This window comes from Hevea brasiliensis, chromosome 15 (assembly GCF_030052815.1).
Source record: "Hevea brasiliensis isolate MT/VB/25A 57/8 chromosome 15, ASM3005281v1, whole genome shotgun sequence".
Classification (NCBI taxonomy): domain Eukaryota; kingdom Viridiplantae; phylum Streptophyta; class Magnoliopsida; order Malpighiales; family Euphorbiaceae; genus Hevea; species Hevea brasiliensis.
The window spans coordinates 59,621,605-59,634,740 of record NC_079507.1 but is presented as its reverse complement, the minus strand read 5'-3'; the positions used below and the strand labels follow the sequence as shown (position 1 = coordinate 59,634,740).

At 32.8% G+C, this 13,136-nt stretch overlaps 2 protein-coding genes across 4 annotated transcripts in view; one reads left to right on the top strand and one right to left on the bottom strand.

Moving 5' to 3' along the window:
* LOC131173756 (uncharacterized) overlaps nt 1–13,136 on the top strand; it is a 61,298-nt gene that overhangs the window by 24,960 nt on the left and 23,202 nt on the right. The window lies entirely within an intron of this gene.
* Nucleotides 4,333–12,098, bottom strand: LOC110641008 (probable mediator of RNA polymerase II transcription subunit 19b). 3 transcript variants are annotated; one of them, XM_058135891.1, is made up of 6 exons: nt 11,919–12,098; nt 10,668–10,736; nt 8,341–8,630; nt 7,024–7,221; nt 4,732–4,790; nt 4,333–4,595 (listed from the first exon to the last, which is right to left on the bottom strand). In XM_058135891.1, exons 2-5 carry the CDS (start codon nt 10,696–10,698, stop codon nt 4,767–4,769), a joined length of 543 nt encoding a protein of 180 aa, XP_057991874.1. In that variant the 5' UTR covers nt 10,699–10,736; nt 11,919–12,098; the 3' UTR covers nt 4,333–4,595; nt 4,732–4,766. The 3 variants fall into 3 exon arrangements, with proteins under 3 accessions (XP_057991874.1, XP_057991873.1, XP_021648289.2); XM_058135890.1 differs by having other exon boundaries at nt 4,333–4,580; XM_021792597.2 differs by having other exon boundaries at nt 4,333–4,790.

Sequence of the window (13,136 nt, the reverse complement as noted above, 5' to 3'; positions counted from 1 at the left end):
TACTAAGCTATTGCAAAAAGAATCGTAATTTTCTAATCTACCACGAATATTTTATGGATTTTTAATCCTATTTAAGCACTAGAAAATTACGAAAAAGCAAGGTTCGGGTTTACCTTTGCCGATTCCAACTTCGGGAATGCGCTCGGGACGTCTGACAATGGGGGGCTAGCCAAAACCTCGGTCCAATTCGGAGACTTTTCCGGTAACGGGTCTGTCTAGCCGAAATTTCGCAAACCCAGTCGACTGTCGAATTTCCGCGAATTGAGGATACCTACACGAAGCCCATAATACGGGGGTTAGTACATAAATTTTTCAGAATTTTCTAAGCTCATTAAATGCTCGGAAAAACACTGTGAAGTTCCGTGGGACCCACCGAAAAACGGTGTCGAAAAAATTTGAAATTTATGTCGCCGTGAAGCTCTCGATGAGTGGAGCGTGCTGGTACCCTCGGTTTTCTCTTGGGATTCACGGTTTTCGAGAAATCTAGCCCAAAAGTCGAAATGGGCTAAAATCTTCCCGAGCAAAAATCGGACAAACCGCTTGATGGATTTCGGCGTTCTTGGTGTCTATGGAAAGCTATCGCCGAGTAGATGATTTTAGACACAAGAACCGGTCCAATTGGTGGCCGGATCGGCCGGATTTTGGCCGGAGAAGCCGAAACGACGCGCGCGCGAGGGAGGGAGATCTCGCGCGTTTTCCCGCTGCTCGCGCGCACGGGCGCTAGGGAGGTCGGGTGGCGCCACGGCCTACCGGGGTGGTGGGGAGGTGGTCGCGGCAGGGGGAGGGAGGAGAGAGAAAAGAGAGAGAAAAGGGAGAGAGAACGTCGCGCGCGGGGAAGAAAAAGGGAAGAAGACCGGTCCGATTCGACCGGTCCGATCCGGTCTGATTCGATTCGGCCGATTCGATTCAGAATACAAAATTTTGAATTTTTTATTCTGCCTCGGGACCGAAAACGAGGTCCAAAAATTCCGAAAAAATTCCAAAAAACTCAGAAAAATACGTAGACTCCAAATATGTTTTTAGTTTTGCCACGTGGTCTTTAAATTAATTTTTAAAAATCATCAAAGTTTATATTTTCGGAAAATCGAACCCGATTTTTAAAATCCGAAAAATCTCAAAAAAATTCCTAAAATTTAAATAAAATTAAAATACCAAAAATGCTCATAAATTTAAAATTTTGGGGTGTTACACTAAACATAGGGTACGCGGGGAGTAGACTTAATCGGTATATTAATTCAGTATGCAATACGTGAATTATATCAATTCAATTCATGATACATAAATTATAATTAATTAGTATAATCTCTATTCTAAAAACAATCAATAAAATAAATTTTTTTCATAATTTTTTAATTTTTTATGATGTATATATTTTATAATATTAATATTAGTTAAAAAATTTTCAAAAATATAATTTTTTTATAATATACTATTAATTTTTTTATCAATTATATTTTAACAAATAATAGTATTTTAAATAGAATGAGCTTTTAATTGGCATTTAATAGGTTTTATAGTTTAGGGTTTAATGATATATATATAACACATTATAATTACTTAATGGGCTTTATTAGACTTAATAGCATATGAAATCAGTAGCCCATATTCACTATCACCTAAAGCCAATGAATATCAAAATAGTAATGCGAGAGAGAATGAAAGATATGAGGCTTTTTCTAGAAAATTTCTCCTTCTTCCTCTTCTTAAGTTTTTGTGGCTATTATTACTTTTTTTTTTTTGTTCTTATTTCTTCTCTTCTTCTTTTTTTCTTCTTTGTATACTAACATCCGAGGTACTCTTATTTTTATTAAAAAGAAAGAGAAAAAAAATAAGAAAAAATAAATAGAATTTTCTTCTTCCTCACTTTAATTTTGTGTTGAGCTCAGTGAAATGGGATCGCTTGATTTAGAGAACCAAAACGCGTCTTGGGACGCAAATGTCTACTGTTTCAAAATGCGAGATCTAGGTTGCAGAACCCAAGGGATTAAGAGAATCTGGCAACTATGAGTTAGACATCATAAACCCAATAACTCTTGCAATCCAACAAAACCTAGTTCTTGAATAGCCAAATAAAATCCAATGAAGTAACCCACCTCTGCCCAAAAGTAATGGCCAATGAGGCTTTGGTGGAGATAATAGAAGATCTTAATCCGTTGATGGAGGAGTAAAGGAGATGGGTAGTTGGAGACAAACCAACTATGGAAACATCAAATCTGCCCAAAAGCATCAAATATGTGGATGTGTTGAATCTCGAACTGAAAGATGTGAAATGGAAGACACAGATAGAGATGTGTTTGAGGATGGAGGCTGAAGATGTGAGAGACTTGCAGAGCAGAGGGAATCGCTTTCAATGACTTAAGGAGAGAAAATAAGCAATTTAAAGATAGAAGCCATTTGAAAAGAGAAGTAGAGGAAGAAAGAGATAGGCTTGAGTATATTTGATAATTGAGCAGGCAGGTGCGGTAAGTAAGGTTATTGAAGAAAAGATAATTGAGAATGAAAAGGTAAAAGAGTAATTTTATTATTTTTTTATCTGTAAACTTGCTATTGCAGGTTATTAGGACTTTTAAGAAAATAAATTGAAATTAGTAGATTTTATTGTAATAAATTGAAGTTTAAGGACGGAAATGAAATAACCCTCTAAGTTCAGGGACCGTTGGTGCAATTTAACAGAAATTTAACATATGTAACTATTTTCTTGTGCTATTTTGTAAACTCAACATTGGGATTACTTTTTTTTTTTCCTTTAAAATAAACAAATTCTAAAGTTAATCCATTTTAATAATTAATATAGTATTTTATTTCTTTTCTAAATGGATACCAAGAAAGTTTATATGTATTGAAGTATGAAAATTTTTATTACTATATACTAAAAAAATGTAAATAACGTTTTTTAAGTGAAATTAATAATCAAACATGTTATTATCACTTTAGGGAAAAAAATCGCTATTATAAGAAAATTCTTACCTTGGAAATTAAGAAATAAACCAATTACACCAAAACTTGCAATGAAATTTTGTAATTGAATAATTAAAAAAAAAATTAAAAGCTAAAAGAGAGAATTGGGAGTCAAAACGCATAGACAAGACAGAAGTATTGGTATTTTAGGGTGAGATAATAAATTGTTACGATCCCATAGTATTAAGGAATAATTTTAGTGAAATGTCAATATGTCTCCGAATACCCCTCTCTTATAACTTAATTTTTAGGAGTGAATTATACTTATTTGGCCCCTCTCTTATAACTTAATTTTTAAGAGTGAATTATACTTATGTAGCCTATCTTTACGTAGTATAACCTTAAGGACCTGTAAAACTCAATAGTTTATATCAATTTGTACCAGAACTAACCCATTGACCAACATAGACATTGATTCTCCAAATGAACTACATTGCTAAGGAACAACCTCAGTGAAAGATTAATAAGTTTTTACACACTATCCCCTTATAAGTCAATTCTTAAGAGTGATATCTGTACAACTCATAGCACTTAGCAGTTCATATCGAAAATTCACTAGAGATTCCCTTGTCATCAAATCATTTCCCTTTCTCTACTTTTTTTTCAAACAATAATCACTAATTAAATAATTTTTATTTATAAAATAATTAACATATCATTAACTTGAAAACCTTTAATTTTCTTGATTTTTATAAAATCAAATTCAAATTCAGTAAACTTTACAAAATCAGTAAATTTTACAAAAGAAATTAAGATTTAATAACTTTTATAAAAATACATAGTTTTTATGAAAATACTTATAAAAAAATATTTACAAAGTACTGCACAAAAAAATTACCCCACCATTCATGATCACATAGTAACTTCTTTATGTTTGTGAAGGTACGTTTCAGATTTAACTAATTAAGCAAGTTTTGCTTTGGATTTCACATTGGTCAAAGTCCATGCTCTGACAAAGACCCTAGAATTATTTGAGCATAACTGAGATATAAAAATAAGGCATTCTTTTTAATTATGAGGGAAAAATAATGAAAACCATGAAACTAATTTTAGTCCATTGTTTTGCTCAAGCAAGTTTGAATTTTGACCGGCTGCAGTTGAAACAACTAGTAGATAAAGTCAAGGTTGCACTTGAAGAAATCTTTAACTAATCAAGGACATTACCAGTGAAGTTGAAGTTAAATTGCTGATAAAACATCAAAGCATGATCGATCTCAAAGCCATGCATCCATAATCTTAGGGAAACACAGAGGATTACAGGACACAAGCAAAGGCAGGGAAAAGAATTAAGAGAATTCTTTGGCTAGAGACCATCAATGCCCATCCTATTGAGATTAGTACATAATCAATTTATGAAACAAAAAAGAAGCCAAGTTCCCAATCAAAATATAGTTTTTTTTTTTTAATTTTTTATTTCATGGTTTTCCATTTTACAATTGCCGATCTAGGCAATAGCCATCATCATAAAAGACCTTGAACCCGCCCACATCTCCAGTTATACTATCTACAGGATTACACTCAATAAACCATGAAAAATGCACATCTAATGGAGAGCACAAAATGAACATTCTAACCCAGATGTTTTCAGCCCGTTGCTTGCCAAACTTCAATATTCTTGATTTCTGAAGTTGGCACAACTTGGAAGAAAAAGCAATCAGCCAAATGAAAAACTAAAGATAAGCGTGATGAGCTTGCCAAATAATTGACATGAATTTATGTGATTCAAAACATTTAGTAATTATGGTTATGCTTTAGAGTCCAACCATGGCTTACCAGGTTTTCTCATGTTGAGGTTGTAGGAAAGACATTTACAATCCATTGCATCGTCTCCTCTAAATGGATAAATGGAAAAAGACAACATAAATATTTAGACCAATGAGAGTAATTTCAACAAAATAAATAAATAAAGTTTCTCAAAGTTCAATTCATGTAAAAAAGGAAAAAAGGCAACTCCCATGGTTAAACTAATTTGAAAGGGGTCAGAAGTCAGAACCATAATACCAATTCAACTCATATGAGGTCCAACGCTTTGAGGACGAGGTTAGAGTTGGAATCACCTTACAGAAACATTCATGGTTGTACAAATTCATACATCTTTAAGAGACTAATTACGCTAGGAATTACTCCAGAAAAACACTATATGTTATGATAAGAAAAACAAGGCTCCATAATTTATGCATCTCTAGAGGGGAAAAAAAAAGCTTTTACAAACTTAGTAGAGTTTGCTGCTTGTGTGTTTCTCTTAGAATAATGGAAGTGATGTAGAACCACAAAGAAGACACTAAAGGGAAAAAGAAATGAACTCTCAAAATTATATTAATTTTCAATTGCCAATATCATTAATATTAAACTTTCCACAAAAATACCTAAATTACATTGGCATTTATAGATCAGGAATCTCAAAATAAGAAAATAGTAAACCAATCTAACTAGGAACACTAACTAGGAAATTCTAAACAGTAGAATTTTTAAATAATTAAATGAGATTTTCTAAGTAAATTCCCTAAATACGCTAGGAATTACTCCAGAAAAACACTATATGTTATGATAAGAAAAACAAGGCTCCATAATTTATGCATCTCTAGAGGGGAAAAAAAAAGCTTTTACAAACTTAGTAGAGTTTGCTGCTTGTGTGTTTCTCTTAGAATAATGGAAGTGATGTAGAACCACAAAGAAGACACTAAAGGGAAAAAGAAATGAACTCTCAAAATTATATTAATTTTCAATTGCCAATATCATTAATATTAAACTTTCCACAAAAATACCTAAATTACATTGGCATTTATAGATCAGGAATCTCAAAATAAGAAAATAGTAAACCAATCTAACTAGGAACACTAACTAGGAAATTCTAAACAGTAGAATTTTTAAATAATTAAATGAGATTTTCTAAGTAAATTCCCTAAATAATTGAAACCCATACTTCCTAATTGTACTAGAAATTTGAATTAAATATCTTAATTTTACAATGAAAAATTAAATCAAAATAATTCCTAAATTTAGTTTTCCTTGATTGCATTATTCTCCCTTAGTTGAAGAAAACATGGCTGAGCTTTGAAGTGGCGAAGAATCAAAAATTGAATTTGGAGAACAAACTCTAATCTTTTTGGATGGTAGCAATTCGATTGAAACGATAAACTTCATTCATTCCTTCATATCCCCAAAAATATCAGAACATATAAAATCAGTTACAACTACAGTTGAAAGTAGTGTTGTCAGGTGCAAGTAGTGTTGTTAGGCGCAAGACGAAGTGCAAGCCTCAGGGTCTCAAGAAGTAAAAGGCAAGAGACATTAGCAAGGCAGGTGAGCGCACGTTGCACCAAGCACCAAGCACCGAGCATGGCTCTGGCACATTTTATTTATCCTCAATTCTTTTTTAATTTTAACCTAGTACCTAGTGCCAAGTACCAACTACATCCAATCATACCGCACAAAAGAAGAAGAAGAAGAAGAAGAAGAAGAAGCTCTCTAGAAAAATATCTAAATTACATAGGTATTTAAAGACTAATAACTAATCTTACTGCTATTAGTATTATGAATCCCAAAATAAGAAAATAGCAAACCAATCTAAATAGGAATATCAAACAAACACTAAATAGGAAATTCTAAACAATAGAATTCCTAAATAATTAAAATATTGCTTCCTAATTACATTTCCTAAATAATAGAAACCTATATTTTCTAATTGTACTAGAAATTTGAATTAAAGATCTTAATTTTACAATTTAATTCCTAAATTTAATATGCCTTGACTGCATTAGGAAGGAACTTGGAACATAAAAATAAAGTGACACTAGAACACAAGACCAACTCTAACAGTGCCAATGAATAGACACCACATTTTTTATTGTGTAGCAGATTAATTTAAAGATGGTAAAATAGCAATTGCCAGCTAGTGTCATCCAGGAACACATATGAATAAATGAAATATCAAGGAATAAGAAATAAATGGTCAATGGAAAACATGCAAAGAGAAGGCAAGTGATTTTAACAAAAATGGGTACGTAGTCAATGACTCAATGATGCAATTCTCAAGGCAATATGAAAGAGAATTCATGTAAAAACCTTGTCACGTTGTTTCTTCAAGTTCTCAAGACCAGGTACTGTTCCACTTCTTTTTCTATCCTTATTATTACTTCCATCCTCTTTGCAATGTTTATGCTTATTCTGATCCTTGTCCTTGTGCTTTTTGTGCGTCATTTCCTTGTCTTTTGTGAATTTGCTCCTTGACTTCATTATTGCAGTAGGGATCCCTCTCTCAGCCTGTTAAGACGAGCAAAAGACCAACCACAATTGTCCATTTTCAACAACGAAAATCTTATTGCTGTAACCCTCCCAATCACATTTTTATAAATCAATACTAAACCATGAAGCATAGTATGCATCACCCTTATTTAAGCCAACGAAAACATCTACAAAATTTAAGCACTAAGGATTATCATTACATATGCTGCCTGTGGGAAATATATTCCCACTGCTCTAGCTAAAATACACACCAGTTGGTCCGGTAACCATGCTTAAAAAATGCATACAAGTTTTTAATTTCAACAGAAGAAAAAAATCAGAAACCTAGTAACAGCAACCATCATAGTTTTCAGTCCACCATCTTGTTTATCTTCCTTTTCAGGCCAAATTCAAATATGCAAAAAGAGTGCAAGTGCAAAATTTTATTTAGATGGATATTCTAGGCTCATGTTTTATCCTAAACTTTTATTGCACAAATACAAACTCCTTATTTGAAATGATATCCTACTCGCATAGAGCATATAAAATTTGAATTCCATCAAAAGCAAAAAAATAAAAAATAAATAAAAGGAGCCTTTGTTTCATGTAAAGACGCTATCAACTTAGGTTATACAGTGCATTTAACTTGGAAAAAAAAAACAAATATAAAAATGTAATGAAAAGAGGTGGCCACTGAAACATCTTGTGATCTCAAAGAGGGAATCAAGCTAGTGACAGTTTTTCATTGTCAAGCAAGCAATGTTCTCGAAAGTGTTGATTGTGATCGAAGAAACAGTTGGGAAGGATGTGGCAACATCAGCAAATGGGTTCCTCTTTTACTGTCACACACAGGCAAGAGGCAATACCGTTGAAGTTGGCAATTGCTATCAGAGAATTTATTGAAGGAGCTGGGTTATTTTATATGGGGGAGTGAAAAAGTACTGTCTTCATGTTAAATTAATCTAGTTTAGAAAGACACAGTGAAATTACAGATATTAATAATGGTGTCCTTATTATGTTAAATACATGCCTTTAAAACTTGAAAGCAGACTGTTTTCAAGGAAAGCCTTCTTCAGAACTTTCCCACAAACAAATATAAAATAGTGCTATAGTAATTAGTAATTAGAGAGATAAAAATATCAATAGCAAATTTCTTACAGAAGGCAGGTCAACAGGAGTAGTTTTTCTCATATGAAAGGCTTCCGCAAGCACACCTAAATCAAAAGGATGTATGCAAGCATTTCTCTCCCTCAAATAGGAGGCATTATGAAAGAGCTGATCCAATTCCATCCCTTCTCCTTTCCTGATTTGTGTGTCACCCACCACATTCTGGAGATAGTGAGTCTCAGATATTGACAAAGGTAGTGACCTCTTGCAGAATAATTCATGGTGAGGCCAAAGCTTATACTGATTTATGAGATCAACAGCACCACCAAGCTCCCTTGGCCCTAATTGTTCCAGAAAGAACCTTGTAAAAAAAATGAACAGAAACATTTTTTTTTTTGGTAAATGGAAAGATAAATAATTTAAAAAAGGAAAAAAATGATAGCAAATTATGCAAGAGGCAAGAGCAAGGGCCATATCAAATATATCAGGGCACAATGAGTGCCTAAGTGTCGGGCAAAAGCATGCTTCTTGGATTTAAATTGTTTGAGTTATTGCCTTCTTAATGCTCTTCCAAGCGACCATCTCAAGATCGAAGGTTCAATGAAGCTCTAATTACTATATCACTGTGTTTAAACCACACGAAACACTTCCAACGTGAGGCTCCAATAGGCAGTGAATCAAAAAACAAGATTAAAAACTAAAGAAAACCGCGCAATTAAGAGATCATTATTAAAACCCCCCAGTAAACACTAAGCAAACCAAATATAGGATTGGACTGAAACCAGCCAGTAATATTGTAAAAAAAAAAACTCAAATTTTACGGCCTTGAATACAGCTAGGTACATAGTTATTAAAAGGCGCACCTGAGGCTCCAGGCTCACCAGGCTCGAGTCCTAGCACCTCTACAGGAGAAAGGCGGGCAACATTCACCAGGCCCTCGCCCTATGCGCCTAGACATGCGTCTTGTTCCAGGCGCAAGGCTATAAAGACACGCCTTTTTTGTTTCTACATTCGGCGAGTACTTTCATTGACAAAAAGCACTATCACTCAACTCAAAATTTGTTGATCTAAAAGTTTTCAAAATTATTATCGTTGGTGATAACTAGTCACCAAAATCTCATCAAACTAACGTACTCAGGATTACAAACCTCTCATATTTTCATTTTCAACACTACCACTCATTATCTTTTTCAAAAAAAAAAAAGTTAATACTCATTTAGCTCTTAAAGGTGAGGGAAATGATGAAGATATTGATTTTAAAGATGAATATTAAGAGAATGAAGGTTTAGAAAAAGATGAAGAAGATATATTTACTTTATAATTTCTTAAATTTAGTTACGAAAGATTAAAAGACTGTTAAAGTTTTAATAATTTAGTACTTGAATGTTTATTTGTTATTATTATTTTTAGTTTTATGTTATTTGAAGTTTAATGGAATATTCATTTTTTTTTTTTTTTTTGCGCCTCATCTCGCTCAGGCGTGCGCCTTCGCCTTGCGCCTAGGCTCCAGCACCCCTTGGCGCCTTAGTACGCCTTGAGCCTTTAATAACTATGGCTAGGTAATAAGCAAAAAAGGTGGGAATAGCAGCTTCCCAAAAAATAGAGAAGTTACAAAGATATAAGTTGTAAACTCAAAGTTTCATTTAAATCCTGATTCCTATATGTTAAAACAAAAAAGAGAATTGAAGTTTTAGAACGAGAATATGAAAATATCCAAAAAAGAACCCCCATTCACTATTCAGCCCCTCACCAATCTAAGTATCTAATATCAAAGTTTAGCAACCAAATAACTAACTATTTTGTTACAGCACTCTTTCAAGAGTTGAGAAAAGAATGGGCATAATTCAAGAGACTAAGACATAGATAATGGAGAAAAAAGGATTCATAAATTGTTTAAACTTCCAATAAACTTACAAAAGAACATATAAATTGCATTTGCTGATGTGGAATAGAAGAAAGCCTTTGTTTCCCATTTTTCCGAGGCAAGTATAGGACAAAATCAGAGACTCAATACTCGTTACAAAATCACAAAATCTCTCATAAAGGGCTAGACTACATCATGTCAAGCAAGATATCTCTACAATTCATAATTTTTATGTAAAAACCGAAGAAAGGCATTCCATAACCTCTCTTTAAATAGGGAAAAAAAAATAATATAAAACAACAACTAAGCCTAAATCCCAAACTAGCCGGTTATATGAATCCTTTTTTACCATTTAGCTCTATTGGACATCAAGTCCGCATCAATATCCAAGCAAAAAATAACATAAAAAATAAAAAATTAAATTACACTCTCCATTATATTAATAGTGAAAAGAATTCAACTACACAAATGGGGCAAACAATAAACAAAATGCTTAATAACTAAAGCATCTTACCCCCACCAAACTTCTTTCCTTCAACGTCCATCAATTTAACAAGGAAACAAAGGGAAGGCTCTTCGTCATCTACCATTAAGACAGAAACAACATAAAAGGTATATTATTTAGCAGCTACCATTGTGTGCCAGTTTAGACATACCCTCCTATACATACAGATTAACTCAAATATCAAGGACCAGACACTCATCATATGAGATAAATATGCATAATATTTTGTCATTCTACAACAACACTTGTGTGTCAGTTTAGACATACCCTCCTATAAATGCAGATTAACTCAAATATCAAGAACCAGACACTCATCATATGAGATAAATATGCATAATATTTTGTCATTCTACAACAACACCACACCACCCCCCCCCCCTCCCCCCCCCCACAAAACACACACAAAAAAAAAAAAAAAAAAAAAAAAAGAGAGAGAGAAAAGTACTGCCAGTTAGATGAATACCAGCTGAAGTGTGTATATGCGCACACACACGCACACATGTAAATATCAATACATAGACAAAATATTCGGTTTTCACTACTATCCTGATATACAGATGATACAAGAATTATATAGTTGGAAGGTCCTATCCAGTTGACCTAGATGATTAGTCATAAACTTTATCCTAATCATCGTCATAAAGTTGTAGACCACCACATTTCATAAACAAGCTAATGTAAAGGCTACTCTCCAATTATTTCCTCAATACTGAATCATTGTCATTTTGAAATTACAGACATTGACCACACCCCAAGCCAAACCCAGCTGAACATTCAATCCAAAGCTATCCAAATGCAATAATATGAATATTTTTCCTTCAGTAAATATTCTCCATCAGGAAATTGAAAACCGCAAGCTGCTGCTGCAGCTGCTCCTAAAACACACAAAACCCCTCCAATTAAAAGCCGGTGTCCCACCTTTCAACAACTCTCTAATCACATGAAAACACATCAACCCATGAACTAAAACACAGGCTGCAAGATCAAGCATGTATCCTATTGTGGAGTATTTACAGAAAACAAACGAAGTACCAAGCTAGTAAAAACTGCATCTGGCCTTAAATTCACGCAAAACAATAAAAGAAATCATATATCCCAAATACGAATGGCAAGAACAACACCAAATTATAGAAATTTTATTTTGAAGCGTTTAGCTAGAGATGAAAAAATTGAAAAAAGGATCATCAACAATAAGAGCCCTTGTCCTGAGTTCTTATATAAATAAATCCGATCAAACAATATAAGGAGAGAGAGAGGTACCTGGAAAGGAAAGGGAAGATTGTGATTGTTGGCAGGAGAGTTGAGCGATGTTGCGTTTATATTGTTCCGGTTGTTTTGAGTTCCCAAAGTTTGAGAAAAGTGGGAATCTAATCTATGGGCGGTCTTTGCGTTTTCGGGACTGCGAAAGCCAAATGAATTAGGGACATCGATAGGTGTACGACGAGCAGGCCTCATCCGAGGCAAACGACAGGTTGCTTAATGGGTTTAATTTAAACGACAGGTCGTTCTTTTTACAACCCTTCTGAGTTTCAGTCTCAATATGCTAGAAAAACGACAGCTTTGTGAAAAAGCAAGTTGGATGTCGCAATCACTTACCATCATAACTGGAATTTTGTTCTGGGCAAATTATTATATATTCCTAATGTATGCACGCACTCATTTATAAAATTATAAACTCTATACTTCTAAATTTAAGAATAACTGTTTTTTTTAATGATAGATATACTAACATTTTTTTATTAAATTTACATAAAATATTTTTATTTTTCAGTTCTAACAAATTTGTCATTAAAATATATTTTAGCTCTCTGATATTAGAGTAAATTTTAGAATTATGAGATTTTAAATTTAAATTTGAATCGAAATTAATTATTAAAAAAATATGATCTTAAAATGATTGTCTTATACACGCAAGTTTTCGTTCAAACTATAAATGGAAACAGGATAGCACCATTTTGTGAATAAAATGTTTCAATTCTTTCCATCCTGAAAGTAGAGAGAAAACTGTTTGGGGCAATTAACCCAAAAATTGAACTTGATTAAAAAAATAGGAGCAAGTTGGGGCTGCTTTTGTGACTCTGCCTGTCATCTCCACAAAATTTGTGAGCTATTCTGCATAATAATAATAATAATAATTATTATTATTATTATTAGTATATAAAACAGGGATGTGACATTATTAGTGGTAAGATTAAATTCTTTTAAGAGCTTATCATGTTGCATTTTAAGAAGAAATATTGCTATGTGACATTACAAGTGACTATATATATATAATAGACTAAACTCTTTCAAGATATTACCGCATGACTCTTAAATCTTTTTTTTTAATTTATTCTATTTTTCTGTTATTTTTTCCAAAAATTATTTATTTTTATTTTCAAATTTTATTTATAATTCTAATTATTCTTAATTTTTATGTAGTTTTATTTTTCAAACAAATTCCTATTCAATTAATTAATAAAAGAAAATAAAATTTTT

Coding starts and splice junctions, on each gene's coding strand:
- LOC110641008 (XM_021792597.2), bottom strand. CDS start 10,698: ATGGACGTTGAAGGAAAGAAGTTTGGTGGGG. Junction 8,631..10,667: donor AGGAAAGAAGTTTGGTGGGG/GTAAGATGCTTT, acceptor TGGAACAATTAG/GGCCAAGGGAGCTTGGTGGT. Junction 7,222..8,340: donor CTCCTGTTGACCTGCCTTCT/GTAAGAAATTTG, acceptor TCGTCTTAACAG/GCTGAGAGAGGGATCCCTAC.